The 25,030-nt window shown below is 43.6% G+C and overlaps 1 protein-coding gene across 3 annotated transcripts in view; it reads right to left on the bottom strand.

The window, feature by feature from the left end:
* MTHFD1L (methylenetetrahydrofolate dehydrogenase (NADP+ dependent) 1 like) overlaps positions 1-25,030 on the bottom strand; it is a 148,852-nt gene that overhangs the window by 19,787 nt on the left and 104,035 nt on the right. For all 3 annotated transcript variants that reach the window (XM_069955376.1, XM_069955374.1, XM_069955373.1), the window contains 2 exons: positions 24,535-24,687; positions 5,010-5,110 (listed from right to left, as the gene is read on the bottom strand). In XM_069955376.1, the coding sequence (XP_069811477.1) occupies positions 5,021-5,110; positions 24,535-24,687 (243 nt within the window). In that variant the 3' untranslated portion in view covers positions 5,010-5,020. The remainder of the gene's footprint in view (positions 1-5,009; positions 5,111-24,534; positions 24,688-25,030) is intronic.

Below are 25,030 nucleotides of genomic sequence, written 5' to 3'. Positions count from 1 at the left end.
TTTTTTGGAAAAATCATTATTGCAATTGTTTTAAGATCGCTTAAGCCCATCTGACACATAGGGAAAAATCTGTGAAAGACTTTTACACAAAGCGATCTGCGCATTTTTAGCAAACAACCAACGACGATAAGAGATTATGAAAAATCAAAACAAACAACTTCTCGCTCGTCGATTGATCGTTCACTGTGTTTACACGAGTCTATTATCGTTCAGATGCGATCGTTTTGGCGAAAATTTGAACGATAATCGTTCCGTGTAAACAGCATTACACGGGGAAAGATTTCAGGATAACGATAAACAATCTCATTTGCAATCGTTTATCGTTAATAATCCTTTGTCTAATAGGACCCTTACTGTAGATTCCATCCCATGTATGAGGCCACCTTATCGTGGTGGGATGGTTCACACTATTAGCAAGCAGTATTCTTCAGCAGTGAGCTCATGTCTTAGGACTGACTGTAGGAAGCTGTATTAGGAAGGATATTTAGCTTTATATCCGTATATAAAAACACAGAAGATTGTCATCACCACTTGGTCCATCTAGCCGCCCTATTAGTATTTGCAGTGATTGGTTCCCTTCTGGTCTTTCCCGATATGCTTTATGCTTCAGATTGTCCACCATGTTTGGTCTCCAGTATTGGACACCATCTTCATGACCGGTCTCACTAGAACCCTACACAGTGGGATGATAACAATACGCAGGTGGTTTAGTGTTTTATCCTTGTACGTATGACCAGGATGAAGCCAGGAGTTGTGCAAGGAGAGGGGGTGCTCCTAGTGGGCCTCATGGGCTTTAAAATCCTTGTTTGTGAGTATAATAAATTGACATCCATAGGGTTCTATAAGCATTTTGTTGGTCCTTTACTGCTCTTGTGTGCGCTACTTCATTTACAATAGGTACCAGATGAAGAAAGAGCAAGGGTGAAGACTCGGGGGACCTTTGAATCCAGTGCCAGATGGATTAGAGAGTAAACCGATCGGCGTAAACTGTAACACAAGGACTTAAATAAAAAAAAAACCCTGTCTAGGAAATAGTTGCTATTGCATATCTAAAAGGCAGCGGCATATATTTTATATTTTATTATATTATATATATATATATATATATATATATATATATATATATATATATATATATATAAAAATTTTAATTAAAGAATTTTACACCGCACAAATCCATGTTACGGGGGCGGAGGAAATTTTAATGGATGCTTTTACGTCCAATCTTTAAATTTATGGACGTAATAGTAAAGTTTATGGAACGTTCTGCATTATTTATAACATAGTAGAAATCTTTCCAGAGTAAAGCGCATTTCTGCTGACTAGGCCAAAGGAATCACGCGTCATATACATATATAGGAGGATGCTTTAGTACAGAGGTACCGCTACTTCAACCTACTGTATTATTTATTATATTCACAGACCTTTCTCTATATTAACCACTTAGAACAAAAACAAACGTAAAAGAAACCGTAAAACCACCATATAGATACATGATAGATCCGTCAGCCATGGCTCATTACTGCCGAGTGCTGGAACATGAACCTCCAGGTCTGACCACATCAGAGTCTCAGATTTTTTCCCCCTATTGAATCCCAGACAATACCTGCACCGATTTCCCTGTTCTCTCTGCACGGTGGATGAACATACAGGACACATAGGCCCAGATTTACTAAGCCAGCCCAATTCTTACTGCGAGTTTAGGCTAGGTTCACAAAGTTTCCCTGACCCATTTTTGAGCTGTAAAATGATGAAAAATTTCATGTGGAGAAAACATTGCAGCCCCAGGGCAGCATCCAACTTCTCCAGCTGCCGGGAGTCATAAGCCGAGTGGTCAGGTTTGGAGAACGTTGTGGAACCTGAACAGTTCGGCAACTTTGCTCAACACTATAAATATGACATGAATTGTGTAAGGAAGGTTTTTTGGGGAAAGTTACAACAGAATTCTTCCACATTTGCTACAATAAATTCGGGCCATCATGTCATTGAATAAATGACTTTAATAGGTAAATGCCAATGGAGATGATGATGCCAGACATCTAGCGGACTTCATCCACAGACCAGGAAAAACACTGAACACTGCCACACAATGTATATTGGGATCTATCAATATGACTGCATAGTGTCGGTATTGTGCGCAACCCCTCCCCCACTCTGATCCAATTGGTCTTGAGTCTTGAGTATTCACGGACACCTGAACTTCCAGTGGCTGAATGGATTTCAGGTCTACTGAGTGAGCATAGTTGATAAGGCTAGGTTCACACTGCGTTTTTGAAAAAAACGGATGTAAAAAAACATGCATTTGTGTGCATCTGTTTTTCCATTGTAAAAAAAAAAAAACGGATCAAAAACAGATCCGATTTTTATAAACAGACACAAAAGTAGTGTCCGCTACATTTTTGTGTCATTCAAGAAAAACGGATCTGTTTTGATACGTTATTTTTACAATGGAAGTCAATAGAAAAACGTATCAAAACGGATGCACAAAAACAGATTGCAAAAAACGCAGTGTGAACCTAGACTCACAAGTATGCTATAAGATCACGTTCACTCCGTGCCCCTCAGCAGCACCTCATAATTTAGATTTATTAGATTTACTCCGCTTTGGATTGGGTTAGCAGCAGTGGATGCCGCGAGTTCTGGAGAAACCCTGCCAGTGTGAACGCGGCATCATCTACATCCATATGACTGCTGATCACACGCTCGGCTTTAGTTCCACTATGGCACTTGCTATGTCTTCGGAACATTTATTTGCTTCTGTATTCTTAATTCAATTTCAACTCTAAATTCCGACTTGTCTGACAATGTGGTCTTAATGCTGCTGTTATTGAGCCCCTGAGTGTCATGATGCGCAGCTATTTCTCATATTCTCCATTTCAGGGGGCAGAACCAGGGCTGGGCTGTTTGCATCAGTGCACACACAGGTATTTCCTCCCCTCCCCAATATCACAGCACAACATACTGTACTCCTCCATGTTATGCCATCATATAGCGCTGGAGAAATCGCGCCGGATTGAACAAGCAGAAAGGAAAGAAATAGCAGAAAGGAAAGAAATAGCAGCAGGATCAGTGCAAGAGGAGGATTTACACCAGGGACTGAACTGTTGCTGCTGCCGAGAAGCTAAAGGGAGGGGGGATATTAAACTATAACACGGCGCATACATGGCAGTAGCAACAGCTGCCCAGAACTTTATGAGTGGTAAGGGATGAGATGGGCGCCTAGAATTACTTGTGCAGTTAATCCTTAGCAGACAGACTGGCCACCAATTACAGGTACACAGCCCACGCTTGTTAGACAACAAGCTGTGGACAGCAGATTGCAGAAAAGTGAGACACCTGGTGATCCCCATGACTCCAGAGCCATCTTCAAACAACGTTGCCTTAAGCGTTACTGTCACTTCACAAAACTACTGACGGTTATGTTCTGATCTCCACATGTAACTAGAAAGAGCTGGAAGAAGTGCTCAGCTGAGTGCTTCTCCCCCTGGCTCGCTGCAGGATACAGATTCCAGCAAGACAAGGGGAGCATCAGGCTGGGGACAGAAGTTCTAGTGACGGCTAAGGCAATGAAAGCTTCAATATGATAAGGTGACCATTATCTTTAGGATTAAAGGGATTATCCAGCGCTACAAAAACATGGCCACTTTTCCCCCTACTCTTGTCTCCAGTTCAGGTGCAGTTTGCAATTAAGCTCCATTTGCTTTAATGGAACTGAGTTTGAAAACCCCACCCAAACTGGAGACAACAGCAGGGGGAAAGTGGCCATGTTTTTGTAGCGCTGGATAACCCCTTTAAGGGGTTAACAAGCCTATCACTCCATCAATGTCCTTTACATTTCACAATATAAAATACAGCAAGTGGAAACAGATTCCTAATGTAATAGCAGCTGGCAGTGAGTGACCTGTATTACATGCCAGGACTCAGGCGATGGCTATTACAGTGTCATCCCATCCCAGCCTGTTATCCACATTAGGGTTTAGACCACAGTAAATATGGTAACTTGCAGGCATGAAACCTCATTTAGTGTCCTGTGAGGCTGTCACTCAATGTCGGCTGCCGCGCCAGTTTCCATTTCTAATGCTAAGAAGCTATGAAACCAGATGAAAATTCTGTTAGATGGGACGCTGACCAGCAGAAGTGATTGTACTGTATGAAGAGCTTACCCTATCAGGTTATGAGAACATTCTATTGATTAGATATAAAGTATTGGCTCTATCAGGAATCCATGAATATTAAAGTGTCGCTGTCATCATAGAAAACTAGACATCCTAGAGACATCATAGAGACATGAATATGCAAAAGAAGAGCCCGTGGAGCCTCATTTAAGAGTCTCCAAATTCCTCCTCCTGTAGGGAAACCACCAAAACCAAAAGGGAAGGCCAGGTATCCATCCACATACAGCTGTTTCGGGGTGTTGCCCCTCATCAGTGTGGAGCAGGATTCTGGCTAGGTGGGAGCAATGCCTAGTAGAGCCATAAGAGAAACAGATCACTGATCTCAGGGAGACCAGCCAAACGATAACACTGCCGGCTGCTACTGAAAGCGCTCAATGCAGTAAAGTCCTAGGTGCATTGCTCCCTGGGAAACATGAATATCTGGCTAGACCTGTGTTTTGAGACTCTTAAATGAGGCTCCATGGGGTCTTTTGCATATTCATGATTCCCAGGGGGCAATGCATTCAGGATTTCACTGTATTGAGCGCTTTAGCCAGCAGCCGGGAGTGTTACCATTTGGCTGGTGTCTCTGAGATCAGCAATCTGTTTCTCTTATATCATAGAGACATTAAGGAGACATGTCAAAACTTTTAATCAGTCCGGGTCTTAGTGCTAAAGGAAATAGATCAAGGATGAAAAAGAAATTCTGATACATTTAAAAAAATTAAGTACAGACCAAACAGATTAACTGAACTGATAACGGACCAGAAAGAAATGATCTGCCATATCGTATCCCATCGAGAAGCCAACACTTACTGAATTACAAAGCACATGGATGACCGGAACATAGATTACCTGTAACTTGTCTAGAACAATCCCTTTACTTCCTCTGTATCAGGATCGAGATCAATGTCGTAGAAACAAGGTCTTGTGGGTAGTCCTGGCATGGTGCTCATCTGTGAGGAGAAAGGAAGGGTTAATCTGCCATCTATGGATGTATGAATACATATATATTATAAAGGATTTCAGTTCAGATATTCTACAAGCAGAGAAGATAAATAAATGTGGTGGATCTTATCATTAGGGATGAGCGATCCGTCGGACCTTTGGTCTGACGGCATCTTCGCTCAATTACTATGCCTGCAGACCCGGGTGCATAGTTGCGCTCCAGGAATCTGCGGCCGGGATCTTCCAGGGAATTCAGGATACATTCCCCGGAAATCCAGGGAATATATCTTGAATTCCCTGGAAGATCCCGGCCGCAGATTCCTGGAGCGTAACTATGCACCCGGGATCGCAGGCATCGCACTGGAGTGAGCGGCTTTCAGAGCGAAAGTACGAAAGTTCCGCTCATCTTTACTCATTATAGGAAGGGATGGCCAAGTCCTGTTCGGTAGCTAGGATGTGCCACAAGGGTGAATGCTAAACACTCGGCCACAATGGCGCCTGCGTCATCATGCTGAGAGTATAACCACTGACTTTGGATTTTATTTTCTGGGAGTACTACCTCAAAAATAGGTGAAATCTAGAGATGACGAATCTCCAGTGTGCATGCGTCTTATCAAACCCGAGCGTGTGGCATTCTATTACCGGTGGCTGCAGATGGTGAATGCAGTCGGCTATATCCATGTTTTCCGAGACTCTCTAGGCCTGGATCCAACCGTAACAGAATGCCGCACACTCAGGTTCAGGCTCACCCACCCAAGTGTGCTAGAGATTCACTCATCTGTAGTGAGATCCTAAACATATAGGGGGCCATTCATGAACCGTACGCCAGGGAGAAAGTGCAGATTCCCCTGTGTACGCCTGCTTTATCCCACCTAATGGACGGGTGCGGTAAGGTGGGGAGGAGGCATGGCCTCCTCCAGCGCCTCATTTATCATGATTTACACCCCTTTGTAGGCATTAATTATGATACAAATCTATACCTGCTGGAAACAAGTCTAGATCTGTTGCGCCGGGCACAGGGATGGACAGGGACGCCTTAAGAGGCGTGCAGCGGCCGGGGAAAAGGGACGGGCATAATTTAAGAGCGGTGTTCTCCTACCTCTCTCCTCTCCTATCTTCATTAAAGTCTCCCTTTGGGTGTACAGTGGAGCCCTCAAATATTGGGTTCTCTCTAGTTTAAGACGTTTGTTTTCTAGAACCTCCCTGCCTTGCTGCCAACTCTTGGGGCGGATCTGCAACTCTCGTCACCGTGGCCCAAATCCTTTATCTTCTTTTTCTAGCTTGAAAATATTGACCTGCAGGAGACGGCTTGATATTCATATGTCTACACGCCCATAGAAAATAAGATATCTGAGGGCAAATTCATCAAGCCCATGGCGGAGGATCTGGAAGGAACGTGCGTTTCACATGGTGTGCGGAATACTGTTTATCCTTGAATAAGAATCTCATCTTACAGGCTTATTACGCTCTGCCAATGAAAAGAATAGACGGCAACGGCGACTACACAGAACAGGCCGGCTTTCTGAATGGCCTACACCAACAAGATTGAAACTTTTTTAAAGAGTTCTTGGAAGTCGACCGGATTCCTGGGCAAAACAATTACTGGCTCGGATAATTTAATTAATTAGATAATTTCACAGTAAAATAATCCTCGTGAGCGTCTGGCCGCACATGTAATGGTTGTGACCAACAGTAAAAGAATTGTATTTTATGCTGTATAGAGTCAGTACGACATCACAGGGAAGCACAGACATGGGGTATAGCTTGCATTGATGGCTTCTCTTTGCATTGATGGCTTCTCTTTGCATTGATGGCTTCTCTTTGCATTGATGGCTTCTCTTTGCATTGGTGGATTGTCCCATCAGGACCTCTTCTGTCCATGTGACCTATTAGGGCCTGAAGACCTCAAAGAGAGAAGTCCTGCTCGTGATGTCTCATTCTGGAATACTCAGGTTGTCCATGTATTATAGAGTTAAAAAAAAAAATGGAGCAGCATGTGCCCATAGGGTGGAGCCAATAACTTCAAGTGTCGGCATTTCCAGTCCTTAGAGAACAGTGTTTGCCAATCAGATGCAAGTAGTTACAGGGAATGCTGAGCACTTCTGGAGATTGATCTGTGGGCACTTAAAGGGAACTCATCATCATGAAGCTATCAGCATCAGGTTATAGAGCAAGAGGAGCTGAGCAGATTGATATATATAACATTATGGGAAAAGATTCAGAATAACTTGTAATTTATTGATTGAAGTCTCTGATGTGTCCAGGCTAAAGAGTCCAGTCCATTGAGTGACTCCGCCCACTGGACTCCTCAAAGAATTAGGAGGGATTTCATGTTACAAGTTGTACTAAATCTTTTCCACACAGTTATATATCAATCTGCTCAGCTCTTCTTGTAATAATAAAGTAATTAATATGAAGTCCTTGCTGTGCTGTGATCCTTTTTTAAACCATGGCCCGATTCCTGTGTACAGCGCCGTTCTAATCACAGGCACCGACCGAGGGTGAAACCCTGGAGGTGGCCAGCCCCTCTATGATGCGGCTCCATTAGAATCCCTGCCCTGGCACAGCTCTACCAATGGGCAAAACTTAAAGCAAATGTACCTGATAGAGCATTCACTTGAAACATTTTTTTAAAGAATTTTTGGTGACTTTTCTAATTATAATACAATCCAATCCTGATATCTTGCAGTTCTCATTCTCACCACTGGGGCTTAAACTAAGCTGAGCGTTCCTGTTGTGTCTGTGGTGATAAGAAGAGGCTGCAGTAAAGTGATCTGTACAGCATTGCAGCGTCATGTGACACTGGTAGATAGAGGAGACAATAGCAGCTCCCTGTGGAATGACCTCTTCAGAGGTCACAAAACGCTCAGTAATGTCTCACATTCATCTCAAGGGGACAGAGTCTGTCTATTGTTGTCTATGTCCATGAGTCTTGCTGTAAAGCATGTCACTAAGTGGTGTTAAAAACATCCCAGGCAAGATGGCCGCCTCCATAACAATGTACAAAAAGTGAAAAAAAAAAAAAAAAATTTAAACATTAAAATAAAAGAACAATTTCTGTATCTGACTCTAATCAGTAATAGATAATCTAGGTGGTGCCATCCCTTTAAGTGCATGTAACCTCACTAAGCAGTCCTGGTTAATCGTCCGCACCAGATGTTGGGAAGAGAAGATGCAGACGACTATTGCTCTTCTAGACAAGGATTTATAGCGGTAACTTAGGGAGCAGCCATAGTCTCCATCTAAATATTTGCAATGTCTCCCGCTCATCGGACTCGGAATCCCAGATGCTGTAAGACTTGTCAGATTAATCAGGGCACAGCTTGCATCTCGCTGTAACAAGGAGATTTATTTAAGAATAAGGTGTGACCTGAATAAAGTCATATGCTGCGCCGCGCAATACTGCCCGAGGCCGAGGAAAAGGATTCCCAAATTACTGCCGCCTCGAGAAATACTTCATACGGGACGCATCATCGTGTAATGTGAAGCACTACGTAACACAATGGCCCCATTTACCAGCCGCATGCCAAAGCTCATCATATCAGCCGACGGGGCTGGAGGACGACTTCTCTCCTGGCAAGATTGATTATTTCTTAAAGCTGTAATTAATGTATCATTTTATGTACAAAGTGTCAGAACCGAGACCTGATGCAATCTGATCTAATAGAGACGGAGGCCGGCCGCCATCATTAATCATAGCCAGTGAAGCATGCGGCTGTGAGCTTAATGGTGTGTTTACACAGATTATCTGACAGATTATTGCAGCCAAAGCCAGGAAGAGACTATAAACAGAGAACAGGTCATAAAAGGAAAGACTGAGATTTCTCCTCTTCTCAAATCCATTCCTGGCTTTGGATTCAATAATGTCAGATAAATCTGTCTGTGTAAAGGCACCATTATTCTTTTTCTGGCTGTCTGGTCTGAATGATTACGAGTCAGACCTATGTGACCGGTTCGATTAGTTGACTGCGTGATTAACCTGACTAACAATTGCAGCTGATCTCAGGACCGAGACCTGATCTAAACTTTTGACATGTCTGGCAGACTGGGTGAGGTCTGATCGGGTGTGAACACAGGTCAGTTTTTTTTTTTGTTCAGTGCCATCCCATGCCACGCCGACAATCCCACGACCACGATCCCACGTCCACCTTCCCACGTCCACCATCCCACGACCACCATCCCACGACCACCATCCCACGACCGCCATTCACATCAGTTTTAATGAAAACCTCTAGTTATTAAACTTCAGCAGCAATCTAACAGTATCAGAGAAGTTTCCGGTGACCTGTGTGTAAGGGCTGTATTACATGTCCCAATAATTAGGAGCAGGCAGGAGTGATCACCTCTCAGCTCAGCGCTCACTTGCCCCTAGTTCGCTGCTCGCTGTCCAGGGGCTGTTACATGCACGGGACATTAGGAGGGGAGGAGAAAGGGGGGGGGGGCGCAGACCGTCCTTATAGACCTCATTAAAAAAATATATATATATGCTGAAAGAGGATGATCAGCTGACATTGTGCATGTGCATGACCTATTACACTAAACGATTATCGGCAGATAATCGCTTAGTGTATCTTAAAGGTGTACTCTGGTGAAAATCTTTTCCCTTTGAATCATTTGGTTTCAGAAAGTAATGTTGATTTGTAATTTACTTCTGCAGGAAGTGGTGTATTCTCTCCAGTCTGACACAGTGCTCTCTGCTGCCACCTCTGTCCATGTCAGGAACTGTCCAGAGCAGCAGCAAATCCCCATAGAAAACCTCTCCTGCTCTGGACAGTTCCTGACATGGACAGCGGTGGCAGCAGAGAGCACTGTGTCAGAACAGAAACATATCAATTCATTGGGCAAAAAGTGGATCTGCAGCAGAACACAATAGGACATTGCTTTTTACATACTTTAAAGGCAGAATTTCAAGAGGAATATGCGTAAAATTAAGCGCGAATTCAGCCTGAAATTCCTCGCCTGTTCCTCAGTGTAAACATATTGTAACAAACAACTTATAGCAATGGTTCTATTAGATAACAAACATTTCTTTATGTGACTATAACAGCGCAGAACGAGGTCAGTGCGGGCAGAGGATACGCTCATCTATTTTATAAGGTTTTATAATTTTACAGCGCCCTTTACAAGCAACTTCAACCTACTTGTTATTGGCCATGTAATACATATACCCTGTATTATACATTCACACCCTGTAATACACAGACATCCTGTAATACATATACCCTGTAATATACACACACCCTGTAATACAGACATCCTGTAATATATATATAACCTGTAATACATACACCCTGTAATATACACACATCCTGTAATACATACACCCTGTAATATCCACGCATCATGTAATATATATATACCCTGTAATACACACACCCTGTCATACACACACCCTGTCATATACCCTGTAATACACACACCCTGTCATATACGCCCATCCTGTAATATACACAATACATACATACACCCTGTAATACATATATACCCTGTAATACACACACACTGTCATACACACACCCTGTCATACACACACCCTGTCATACACACACCCTGTCATACACACACCCTGTCATACACACACCCTGTCATATACCCTGTCATACACACACCCTGTCATATACCCTGTCATACACACACCCTGTCATATACCCTGTCATACACACACCCTGTAATATACCCTGTAATACACACACCCTGTCATATACCCTGTAATACACACACCCTGTAATATACGCCCATCCTGTAATATACACAATACATACATACACCCTGTAATACATTTATACCCTGTCATACACACACCCTGTCATATACCCTGACCAGCTGTAATGAACAAGGAAGAAATCATCATTTACATGTGAAACACAACACAACTATGAAAAGTCCAGAATGATCAATGGAGATTGATGAGTGTGATGGTGAAACACTGGACCCCGGGTCCGGAGCTAATGGTTTAGTATTAGGAGAGAATTTCACTGCACAGAAGCCATTAGTGCTGGAGTCAGTAATGGATCCCGGCATCACTAATCCCGCTCCATAGCACAGTGAGCGGATAGTGGCGGCTGTACGCACTACAATAGGCGAGGCACTTTAAGGGGAATCTGCGCTTAATTTTACACATATTCCGCTTGAAATTCCACCTGTAAATATGTACAGAACAATGTGCCATAGTGTTCAATGGGATTCCCACTCGGTTCTTCACATAACAGAATTATGTTCTGCCGCAGATTGACAGGTCATTCCGCTAGAGAAATCCCATAGAAGTCATTGGGGTTTTGTATTTCTGCATTTTGTGCCTATTCCACCAGAGCTGAAGAAGACGACATTTCAAGCAGAAAAATTCCCTCTTCAATTCCTTTGTGTGAACAGACCCTTACAGCAGCAAAAACTGTGCAGTGCACCTACTAACATGGGGGGCTTTAAATCCCAGTTATCATAGGGGGAAATGTTCCAGAAATAACCCACTTTTCTATTACATGAGATACACAAACATGAGTCTACAAATCTGCATCATGTTTCTAGCTTTTTGAGCAGTTTCCCGTGACGATTTATGAACTACATGAAATTAACCTTAAGCACCAATCCCCCCCACCCCCTCCCTAAGTATATGGCGTAGAGTCTGCTCATACAGTCGTGCTCAAAAAAAAAAAAAAAAAAAAAAAAAAAAAAGGCCAACAGAATCCATGTAACCATATGACTCACTATTACAGCCCATTGTAAATTCTTGCAGCACGATGATACATTCTGCGACGCTCCTGAAACATTCCGCAATACATCTCCAGAAACCATCTGCGTATCCGTCAGCACGAGCGGCTCCAAGACAAGCAGCAACCATGCTGAACAGCTGCAATACAGGGTTTCTCTGAAGAGAACACAGGGTCTAAACCCTTTTTTTTTCAGACAAAAAAAAAAATATAAGGCTTTTTTTATATTAAGGGTAGGTCTTAATTTTGGACAGTATTCCCCGACACTGTAGACCCTCTCTATATGGTACTTTTTTTTGTTTGTTTTTTTCCCCTTCAATTCCTCTTCATCCTACCTTATTTCTCTTCACTAACAAATAAGGTAAGTCCGGATAACCTCTATCTACTAGCCTATCCCACAAAATCAAACTTTCCATTTCACCTCCTCCACGTCTCCTGGTGTACTGGCCTCCTGGAAGCCTCCAGCCTCTGTACACTACGGCCTCCTCCACCTCTCCTGGTGTACTGGCCTCCTGGAAGCCTCCAGCCTCTGTACACTACGGCCTCCTCCACGTCTCCTGGTAGCCTCCAGCCTCTGTACACTACGGCCTCCTCCACCTCTCCTGGTAGCCTCCAGCCTCTGGACACTACGGCCTCCTCCACGTGTCCTGGTGTACTGGCCTGCCTCCTGGTAGCCTGCAGCCTCTAGACACTACGGCCTCCTCCACGTGTCCTGGTGTACTGGCCTGTCTCCTGGTAGTCTCCAGCCTCTAGACACTACGGCCTCCTCCACGTGTCCTGGCCTCCTGGTAGCCTCCAGCCTCTAGACACTACGGCCTCCTCCACGTCTCCTGGTAGCTCCTCCAGCCTCTGTACACTACGGCCTCCTCCACCTCTCCTGGTGTACTGGCCTGCCTCCTGGTAGCCTCCAGACTCTGGACACTAAGGCCTCCTCCATGTCTCCTGGTGTACTGGCCTGTCTCCTGGTAGCCTTCAGACTCTGGACACTACGGCTTCCTCCACGTCTCCTGGTGTACTGGCCTGCCTCCTGGTAGCCTCCAGCCTCTGTACACTATGGCCTCCTCCACGTCTCTTGGTGTACTGGCCTGTCTCCTGGTAGCCTCCAGCCTCTAGATACTACGGCCTCCTCCACGTGTCCTGGTGTACTGGCCTGCCTCCTGGTAGCCTCCAGCCTCTGGACACTAAGGCCTCCTCCACGTCTCTTGGTGTACTGGCCTGCCTCCTGGTAGCCTGTAGCCTCTGGACACTATGCTGACAAACACTGCAAACCTTCTTGCCACAGCTCGCATTGATGTGCCATCCTGGAGGAGCTGCACTACCTGAGCCACTTGTGTGGGTTGTGGAGTCCATCTCTTGCTACCACGAGTGTGAAAGCACAACCAACATTGAAAAGTGAGCAAAACATTAGCCAGAAAGCCTAGGTAGTGAGAAGTGGTGTGTGCTCCCCACCTGCAGGACCCTCCATTATTGAGGGGGTCTTGCTGATTGCAGGTGACAGTGATTGGCAGTCAGTGCTGCTTCCTGAGTGGACAGTTTGATTTCACAGAAGTTTGATTTACTTGGAGTTATATTGTGTTGTTTAAGTGTTCCCATTATTTTCTGAGCAGTGCACATATCTCCCCACCCCCATACGGCAAAAAGTCTGCACTTACAAGGTCTATTTTTGAAGAACTGAGGCTCCAGTAGAAGTCTTTGGGTCATTTTTAATCGCCCATAGATGCGCCATACGTTTTTTACTGAAGCCCTTGACAGCCTCCACCTTGTGACCCTAATATCCGTTTTTGTGGATCCACAAAAACGGATGAAAAACGGACACCACATTGATGCTTTCTCCAGGACATCACTGATCCCGGAAAAAAACAGAGAAAAAAGTTGCATAACCTGCCCTGTTTTTTTCTTGCATGCTTCCTGACTGTTCCATAATGGAGTGCTCTCATCCCCATAAATCTTCTATTAAACCTGCGCCTGTTGACCCATCAAATATTCTCACATTTCAAAGCGTGTTTTGCTAAGTCTCCGCGGCCTCAGCACTTCTAACCAGGTAAAGATGGCTTTTGATGTAGCGCACACAGGACCAATAAGAGCGGATCAGGCCGGCGGCTCCTGCTGCCCGATGTCAGGAAGCCGAGCTTATACCCGTCAGGAAGAAACAAACACTTGTAGGCGTCTCACTTGGGTGTAATGAGGAGCCGTAATCTGCAGCACCTGTAGAAAGTTACTCACACGTATAATCCACTTCCTCTGGTTCATCCTCCCAGGACTGACGGAATAAGGAGGATTGGATGAAAAAGCAAACAAGCACCTTCTGAGGAGATTGGGTTTCTAACCGACCCGGTGACAAAGGTTTATCTTCTCCAATAGAAATTTCATCTAATCCTGAACAAATAGTCGGACAGGTTCTGAAATCTTAAAAATATACTTACGCTCAGGAATAAAAGACTTCTTTAGAATTATATTTTACAGTAAAAGGTCGTGTTCGGTGAAAACTCACCTGGAGCAACACTGACGGCCATTGCTTAAAGGGGTTGTTCATAAAAAATAAATAAAAAATCTGGTCCCAGAAAGCGGCAGAGATTTGTAATGTGAGAGTGTCGGAGTCTGCAGAGAGTTATCCGTGCAGATTCCGTAGTGTGCACATACCCTTAAGTACATGCTCATGCTGAAGTCCGGTCATTCTGCATTTTATTACCAATGGCTGAAGTTGGATGCAGCCCTAAGGCTGCCCGGAAGACACGGATACAGTCATAGGCCATACACTATATCCATGTTTTCCCAGACTCCCTGGGGCTGCATCCAACCTCTCCAGATACTGATAATCAAATGCCGAACGATCAGACTCTAAAATCTAAAGATAAGCGCAACTCGAGCTGGAGACAAGAGCTTTGCTGTCTCTGGAAGAAAGTGGACATGTTTTTCTAACCCCTTTAAAAGAGGTTATCCAGTGCTACAAAAACATGGCCACTTTTGCTTATGTCCAGATTGGGTGCAGTTTGAAACTCAGTTCTATTGAAGTAAATGGAGCTTAATTGCAAACCACACCTGAACTGGAGACAAGAGAGGGGCAAAAGCGGCCATGTTTGTGTAGCGCTGGAGAACAACATTTGCAGCTAATTCCATTAAAATTAATTAAGCAGAAATGCAATACCACACACAACCTGAGGACAGGGGTGGTGCTGTTTTTCCAAGAAAGTAACTCTTTTCTAATCCTGTATAACCCCTTTAAAGAAGGTATTCAATTTTATTTCCAAGGATTTGTTTAGCTCAGAAAGTGCCGTGTAAGGGTATGGCTGTGGGAGTATGTCGGCAGCAGGAGGAGAGAGCAATACTCAAACTTGTTCTTTTATTCTAATCGGTTTCTATTTTCTGATTAAAAAAAATTTCCCCCCATTTTTTGTACATTAATTATGGGGCAGCCATATTGCCTGGGCTGTTCTTAACAGCATTTAGTGACCTGCTTTACAGCTAGACTCATGGACATAGAAGACAACAGACAGATTCTGTCCCCTTGAGATGAATATACGACATTACAGAGTGCACTCTGTGACCTGTGAAGAGGTCATTCCACAGGCAGCTGCTATTGTCTCCTCTATCGACTGGTGTCACATGACGCTGCAATGCTGTACAGATCACTTTACAGCAGCCTCCTCTTATCACCACAGACACAACAGGAAGTCTCGGCTTAGTTTTAGCACCAGTGGTGAGAATGAGAACTGCAAGATATCAGGATTATTTTACAATATAGATAGAAAATTCACCAAAAACTCTTTAATGTTTTCATGTTAAACATATTTTTTTTTTATTTATACAGCAAGTCATTTGCTGATGACACTTTCCCTTTAAGCAACCTTCTACGAAGCAGAGAAGCAGGGATAACGAGAAGTGAAAAGTTGGACTGAAATTGTGACTGGTTTCACCCAAGCAAACCTTTCATCCCTCTGTAAAGTAACCTCGGTGGTCTGTCAGGTTTTTTTCTTTATTTCCAAGAAAACCCCAGTGCTTGCCTCATATCGGACCCTCTGCAAATTGGAATAACCAGCTCCAGCTGTCAGAAAGAACACGCTTCCTGATGAGAAATACCTCGCTGCAGATATCATCCCTGGGCTGGAAATTCATCTCCCGGAGTCCATGTAATTAGATCTGATCACCGCACCCTGCAGAATGTTATAATGCACAGCGCCACCTGGAGTCTAGGAGAGGAAGTACAGTCCTGGGAGGAAGCAGGGAAGGGGAGGAACAGATAAAGCAGCCAAGTCCCTTTAAATCATAAGTTTCTGTCCCTACTTGAAAGTTTCACAAGTGGATGACTATAGCTGGAGCAAGGGAAACAGGATAAAAGTCTGGTTTCTATCTAAGCCATAGATGACGACTCCCTGTAAGCCCACCGATTAGCTGTATGAAGGGGCAGTGGTCGGGTGCGGCTGCTCTTTGTACTATGGCTCATAGCAGCTTAGTCCTATTTAGAGCTGCAGTACTAGGTCCCACCACAACTACATATACGGCGCTGTGCCCGAGTGTATACAAAAACAAAACCCGCAGAGGTGGAGTTCATTGAAATTCCGCCGCGTTATTCAGCTAACTCTAACTTCACGGACAAAGTATGTAACTGGCAGGAACAAAGAGAATCAGACTAACAATGGAATCCTGATGGCCTAGCTAAGAGGTTTACAATGCAATATATGAGGAGACTGGTCACTACTGGGAAAACGGGGCACATTCCCACTGGGGCTTCTACACTTTCTACACTTTGACTTTACGTATGGACATAATAGGGGCATTTACTATAGAGTCTAAAAAGTCGGATTTTTCTACAGAGTATTTGTCTTTTTTCTTTTCAGCCGAATAGGATAATCTGAGAAAAATTGCACAAGCCTATCCACCTGGTACTGACGGGACGTTGGCTTCCACCAGTTTGTGCAACGTCTTAAAGTTGCAAATGATAAATCAGGAGCAAATTTTTGAGCAAATGCCCAGAACAGGCAGATTATAAAAAATAATTAAAAAAAGCCGCATCTTAAAAATATTTGCCCATGGAATACTGGTTCATAAATAGAAGTTGGGTGAAAAATCCAATAATTCACCTAAAAATAGGCAATAGACAGAACAAACACCACATATCACTGCTGCCTATTAGGTCTGAGTACTTTATCAGGGTTACCTGCAATACGTTGCTGCCCATGGTGAGACTAACAATTTCTTACACACTTGTTATTATTTATTCAGTCTCCTTTCCCCAGTTCTCAGCTGCTGCTTTCTGCTGAAGACACTAAAACTATCTGCAACTTTGTAATGGCGGGAGGAATCATCACATTGAGTTTGTCAGCAACTTGACCTCAGAATAACCCTCCCAGCATTACAAAGAAGATACAAAGTTGCAGATAGGGACTTGTCTCAGAAGGGAGGGGGGAGGAAGGTGAGACAGAGAAAAGCTTACACACCAATTTTTTTGTCTTCAGCAGAAAGTAGCAACTGAGAACTAGGGGAAGGAGACTGAATAGATAAGTATGGATGGATAATTGTTAGTCTCATCATCATATGTTTGAGTGTAATTCCCCTTTAGGATAGCTTCGCAAGTAGCAAATCGCAGCGGAGTAGCAAATCGCAACAAATCTGCATCATATTTTGCGATAAGCTTGAATGTTCCTATGCGGAAACTATCCAGCTCGGAGACATTGGAAGGAGCCCAGTGCAAATACACGTCTAATGGCCGACAATCTCTCATCAATATTTGGTTCCCTGCAACTTCTGTTTTTTTTTTTCCCCCAAAACTAAAATCATCTTTGAAAAGGAAGATTTCAGACTATCAAACATTTATAGGTAAAAACAGCAAAGCGAGTAAAACACGGGTTTATTTCCATAGAGTTTTAGCTTCACACTCAAAAATAAAAACTACAAAAAAACATCTCATATCCCATCACTGGACAACCCTTTAAAAAGGAGTAGTCTGGTGAAAATTATTATTAAAGTATTGTATTGCCCCCCAAAAGTTATACAAATCCCAAATATACACTTATTACGGGAAATGCTTATAAAGGGCTTTTTTCCCTGCACTTACTACTGCATCAAGGCTTCACTTCCTGGATAACATGGTGATGTCACTTCCTGGATAACATGGTGATGTCACTTCCTGGATAACATGGTGATGTCACTTCCTGGATAACATGGTGATGTCACTTCCTGGATAACATGGTGATGTCACTTCCTGGATAACATGGTGATGTCACTTCCTGGATAACATGGTGATGTCACTTCCTGGATAACATGGTGATGTCACTACTCCCAGAGCTGTGCAGGCTGTGGCTGCTTGAGAGGATGATGGCAGAGGGACACAGGACACTGGAGGGACACTGAGCATCCCTCTGCCATCATCCTCTCCAGCAGCCACAGCCCGCACAGCTCTGGGAGTCTGGTCATGACATCACCATATTATCCAGGAAGTGACATCACCATGTTATCCAGGAAGTGACATCTCCATTTTATCCAGGAAGTGACATCACCATGTTATCCAGGAAATGAAGCCTTGATGCAGTAGTAAGTGCAGGGAAAAAAGCCCTTTATAAGCATTTCCTGGAATAAGTGTATATTGGGGAGTATATCAGTGTACCCGAGCTTTGGTCTTTTCTGGTCCTTCTAGCCTTTTCTGAGTTTATACAGTTATTTTGTGCTATTCTTGGGCCGTGAAGTCCTGTATAATAACCATATACATTTAGCCATAAATTGAACAGTCACTAAGAGGGAGGCAATGTTACTCCAACAATTCAAAAAAATAATCCTAACCGCTCAGTATAACAAAAAGTCACAGAGATTCACAAATAAACTGCTTAACCCAAGCTGCCGTCCTTACTCAGCGATATACGGGAGGCTTCCTGGACCAGCGCCATAGTGGTGGCGGCTACAGCCAACTGGTGATGTCACTGCTCCACCTGCACATGAGCCGACTCCAGGTCAGGGTCACAGGGAACCGAGAGAAAAGACACACAAGTGCTAATTAAATTCAACTCTTGGGCTATTGCCAATATGTTCAGATAAAGATTAGTTTATTTTCCCTCGAAAGTCTTCCATGCTGCATGGGAACCAGGGCCAAGCACAACACAATACAAACCAGGCCCAGGGGGGGTCAAACAATAGCGGAGCCCCACCATATAAAAGAGAAGGAGTAGCAGAGCGACACATCAGCCCTATCCTAATTAAACTGTCCCCACCATTGCAAAAATATAAAGTTTTATTGGTCGGGAAACTGGGGCTGACAAAGGAGGAAAGCAATTACAGGGGGTGGAGTATGGTTAGAAGATATACTGGCTGCCAACTATTCGTGTAACATAGGCTGCACCTTATGGGGGGTCTGTAGGTGGAATTCATAGGAGTGAAGAAGTATAAGGTTGGCAATTATGCCGTGATCTGTGGATAGTAAGTATAGGGTCACCTGTGGCTGAAAGTAACAGGGAATTATACAGACACTTGTGAATATTCACATGTAACCCAATAGGGGCAGAGTTATGTAAGGCTGTGTGGAGTCATAGGCTGTACACCTAATTCCCAGGACTCCATAGGGCGGCATCTAACTTCTTCAGCCCCCAGTACTCAAATGCCAGGATCGGACGGGCTTGAGCATGCTGGAGTTGCCTTCATCTCTACCCACATCAGAGCTTCCCAAGCTGCTAGCGTGCCATGCGGAACATAGGGATAGTAAATGCAGCCAAGCACTTCAGCATAACAGGGGGGTCGTAACTGACTGGCTGCAATTCTCACTCTGCATTTATCTAAAATGGGCAAAAGCTCCTTGGACTACTCTATGCACAGTGTGCACGCCTCCTAATCTTACAGCATTGCCAATGATCATTAAAAGTCCGTGAAAATGCACCCTAAAGAGGTTTTTCATCCATATTTTTTTTCTTTCAAATCAACTGATGCCGGGAAATTCCAGAGATTTGTAATTTACTTCTGTTAAAAAAATCTACACTCTTCCAATACTTGTCAGCTGCTGTATGTCCTGCAGGAAGTGGTGTATTCTCTCCATTCTGACACATTGCTCTCTGCTGTCACCTCTGTCCATGTCAGGAACTGTCCAGAGCAGCGGCAAATCCCCATAGAGAACCTCTCCTGCTTTCCAAACTGGAAAAACATAACATACACCACTTCCTGCAGGACACACAGCAGCTGATAAGTGCTGGAAAGATTTGATATTAACAGAAGTAAATTATAAATCTATTGCACTTTCTGGCACCAGTTGACCGGAAAAAGAAAATTTTTGGTAAACTATCCCTTTCACACTTGTCCATCCATGAGGAGAGCGGGAGTCTCAAACTACAGCGGAGAAAATGAAGGCAGCAGCTATTTTATATGAATGCAAAGTATAGAAAAGTATACAGTGATAAGGGTGTCCTACTACTGCAAAAATATAAAAGTCTTATGTGGTCTCCCACCACTGGTGCCGTCTACGGCACCTTAGTAAGGGCCCTATTCCACTGGACGATTATCGTTCAGATTATCGTTAAATCGTTCGAATCTAAACGATAATCGTTCGGTTGAAATGCAGTTAACGATTAACGACCGAACGAGAAATCGTTGATCGCTTTAAAAGACCTGGACCTATTTTTATCGTTGCTCGTTCGCAAATCGTTCGCGTTGAATAAGACATCGTTCGGTCGTTCGCAATAGATACGAATGCAATAGCGAATAAATAGCGAAGAAAAAACGATCGCAATTACGATCATAAGTAACGATTATCGTTCAATGGAAATGAGTGAACGTTTTCAGGTCTTTCGCAATAGTGGTCGTTTGAGATCGTTAATCGTTAATGATATGCAAACGATAATCGTTTGGTGGAATAGGGCCCTAAGTCATTCCCTCAGGTTCGCAAGAGTGGCAGGTGTAGTACTGTTTTTTCCCCACTAGGTGTCACTACAGTTTCAAACTTTCTAACTTGTTGCACAGCTGAAGTACCAAGGGTTAATTGTTTTTGTACCATGTGTTATAAGCTGACCAATCAGAGATGCTTGTTCTCTTCTAACCTCTCTCTTTTCTTCTCTCTCTCACACACACACACACTTAGCCCCACCACCCACAGGAGAGTTTCGTTCTAGCCCCTGTATGAGTTAGTTCCTAGTGGGAGGAAGTGAGGAGTTAGTTGTTGGAGGTCCAAGCGGACAGAAGTGTGAGACACTGCTTACCTACAAAGTTTCCTTACTAGAGCCTAAAGCAAGAATGCAGTGCTAAGCTCAAGTTAGGGGAAAGAAGCCACCTAGGAATAATCCTTGCCCATGCTAGGAACCTCTCTAAAAACTGCAGTCTCCTGAAGAAAGAGAAACTGACCGCAGTAGGACAAAGCTACTGTGCAAGGTCTACGAATCCTACTGCGCAGCGCAAGATGACTGGGAAACCTCGGAAGTCTGCTACACATAGATAATCGACAACTGGGGCTCGTATTACCCACCTAGGACAGGTACATCGCAACTAGGGGGAATAAAGCGGTTCAGAGCCAGAATAGGCATCCATGAGTATGAGTATCTTATCTCTTCTGTATCTACTCCTGTTCCGGCAGACCACATTCACTACTTTGGTCAGGGCTCCTCTGGCAACTCCTCCAATACAAACCACCTTCTATGTCTACTAGCACTCAATTCCTGTGTGTCAGCACCAACGTTTCTGTGTCAAGATTGGTATTACTGTTATTATGTATACTGTTATACTTGAGTCATACTTCAGTAAAGAATTGTATTTTTTACTAAACGCATGGGACTCTTGTCAAATCTGTCAGCACCTGTGCCCACACACACCACCTTATAAACTTGGGTTATTACCCCTTGTCTGTGAATGGCGGTACCAACAACCCGGGTGGGTCTGCTTCCACTCCAGGCTACCGTGACAAGTGTCCAAGTGACCCAAGACACTTACAGAGGTTACCGACCATTAGGGGCAGCCGAGACCACCAACATCTGGTTCCAAAGGCAGAGCAAAGTCAAATACACCGGCTCTATATAGTGCAAAAGAAAGCACTCAGTTTCTAAAAACCCCATCACACTCACACATGTCGAGACAGTATGTAGCCATTGTATAACTGGCACATTTCTTTACTACTATTTTTGGACTTTCTATGCATTTTTTCACTAATTAGATACAAGTGGATTCCATCTACTTTTATGTGGCACCTTGTACTTTGTAGTTGCATCATAAAGGTTTATACAGGAGTCAATACACACATGGACACATGTGGTCAATAAACCAGCAAATCCTGGAGGCCGAGAGCTGTGACCTTCATCGTTTTTTCTGGATTGTGTTCAAAGGATTAAACCATAGTTGGAGTAACGTGGATATAGTTGTCCGTGTTTATGAGGAATGTGCGGCACCTTTAAGTGAATTAATGTGATGTTGTTAAGTGCTTCGAACCCACCCGATATGTCAGATATTTGTTTTGGTTCCAGGCAGATTGATAAGGGACGACAAGGACTACACGTACACCGGGTGTGTGCTGGGACCCAGGGAAGGCATGTATCACTCCAAGCCCCGTGAATAGTGCTTCAGCGGTACCGCAACACCTGCTCTTGTAAGTTCCATCCAGCATCTCTGGGTTACCACACCTAGTATTGTAATTTACCCCCAATGATCCCACTAGTATTGTAATTTACCCCAATGATACCCCTAGTATTGTAATTTACCCCCAATGATACCCCTAGTATTGTAATTTACCCCCCAGTGATACCCCTATTATTGTTATTTACCCCCCAATGATACCCCTAGTATTGTAATTTACCCCCAGTGATACCCCTATTATTGTTATTTACCCCCCAATGATACCCCTAGTATTGTAATTTACCCCCAATGATCCCACTAGTATTGTAATTTACCCCCAGTGATACCCCTATTATTGTTATTTACCCCCCAATGATACCCCTAGTATTGTAATTTATTCCCAATGATCCCACTAGTATTGTAATTTACTCCAAATGATATCCCTGGTATTGTAATTTACCAATGATGCCCCTAGTATTGTAATTTACCCCCAATGATGCCCCCAGTCTAGTAAAGAAATGGTCATACCCCTGCTGTGTCACTACATTCCTGATGTGTCACTACATTCATTATCTGATATCATCGATAGGAAGACGTGAACTACATCAACGTTCCTTCTCAGTTTACACAATACTAAATTCCTGAAAATGACTGGTGTAGGCGAGAAAACTTCTCAGCTGTGACAAGGTGGGTGACTTCACACAATCTGCACGTCACCCGACTCCTGAATGGAACAAGCCCAGGGAAAGCCATTTCCAAGGCTGAGGAGCACATGTGACAAGTCTTCCTGAATCCCAGGAAACTTTTTGTTCAGGAACGACTTCCCTTTTCAAGTACATCATTGTTCTTAAGGATGATCTTACAGAAAGTCAGCCAGCTGTCCCTGCTCGGCGTACGTGAGGCAGAAAGACTAGCGAGCGATCTGGGTGGGTGAGATAACACAGCAGACGAGCTCAGGCGGAAATAGAGAGTCCTCCCAGCTGGACGTGAGCGCAGCTATGGGGCCGTTCTATGTATAGATGGACAAGAGGAAATGAGGTCAGGGGCCCACACTACAACACAATGCCCTCATACAATGTATATATATATATATATATATAGCTAGATTCTGGCCAGCCTCATATCCGGGTCACTTGTGATGTAGACTGACCCGTACCTGTGCAGTATTAGACGTCTCTGCTACTTATCCATGGGATCTTCAGGTTTACCATACTGTTAACTCTTCCTTTACCTCAACTCCAGGCGTATATTTGTATATATACACACTATAACTCTATACATTTACGGTATAGCTGTATACACACCAGCCAGACCACTGTTTTTAGAGCAGAGAGGTGGTCGGTATCCTAGACAACGATGGGAGGAAAAGAACAGCATAAAAGGAGAAAGGGACAGGTTTGCCAAATGAATATAAAACGGTTCCTACAGGTTTAGCTATGTTAGCTGAGAAGGAGAGGCCCTGTTCTCCCCCACTTATGAGCCACTTTTGTCTTGAGCGTTCACACATCAGCTTTCTGAGAGATCAGGTGACAGGTTGTCTATAGAGCTATATGGAAGAAGAAGAAGAAGAGAAGAAAGGGGAGCGGCTGTAAAGATAGACAAAGTTATGGCTGCAGTTTGTAGTAGTTCCATCATCTCACCCAGAGCTGGATTCACAGATTACACTGCTCACTACTACCCTGTAAAGTATCCTCCATATGGCTTCTTATTAGATTGTGCAGTATATTATTACAAAATAATAGCAGCAAGTCGCCACCTACTAGCTAAAAAAAAAAATAGATGAAACCTGGTAAAAAAAAATTCCATATACAACCTATATAATGGCCAGAAATAGCGGCATTTATTTCGTGTGAACACACAACTGTGGAGTACCCCTTAAAAAAAAAAGTTAATAAGAAAGCCTCTTGAAGGGGTTGTTCTGGCTTAGAAAAACATGGCCGCTTACCTCCAGAAACAATACATCTCCTGACCTCAGTTTAAAGGTGTTTTTTTCCAGCTCAGTCCTATTGAAGTGAATGGACCTGGATTGCAATACTAAACACAACCTGAGGAGAGGAGTGTCCTGTGCTGATTTCAGTTTGGTTTATAAGAGCTGTCTGACACTCGGTATAACACCTGCAATCATAAAACTGAAGGGGAACGTTCCATTTGCACAGGCGGCCACAAGTACACAACATAAAAAGGGAATCGGTGACTATAATTCCACTTTAGATGATACTTACCGTCCCCACTAGTGGGTATATGAAGCCGGCGCCAATGCTCGCTCGCACATCACTGATGGGCAGAGTGAAGCCGGTGGGCACTCCTTTCTTATCAGGCTGGTGAGATAGAGACAGATGGGTCTTGGCCATGCAGATTGGAAGCTTATTAAATCCCTGAGGAAAAAGGCAAGAGTTAACAAAATTATAAAAAAGTGCACAAAAACAAGTAAGACATTTTAAGAAAATCTCCCATGTCCATTACAAAAGACAGTAGAATGGCGCACAATGTAGGTATGTAGCCCATTAACCACATAAGTTTTATACATACGCGGTTACTCAGTTATGAAAATTGCTTCAGGTTGTGGTGGTGGTGGTGGGGTGTTTTCCTGTAACACATGCTGGACATACATACATACACACATATATATATATATATATATATATATATATACATATATATATATATATATATATATATATGTCCAGCATGTGTTTTATATATATATATATATATATA

The sequence above is a fragment of the Dendropsophus ebraccatus genome, chromosome 15 (genome assembly GCF_027789765.1).
Source record: "Dendropsophus ebraccatus isolate aDenEbr1 chromosome 15, aDenEbr1.pat, whole genome shotgun sequence".
NCBI classification, from domain to species: Eukaryota; Metazoa; Chordata; class Amphibia; order Anura; family Hylidae; genus Dendropsophus; species Dendropsophus ebraccatus.
The sequence above is the reverse complement of the archived record's forward strand: the minus strand, read 5'-3'. Positions and strand labels throughout refer to the sequence as shown.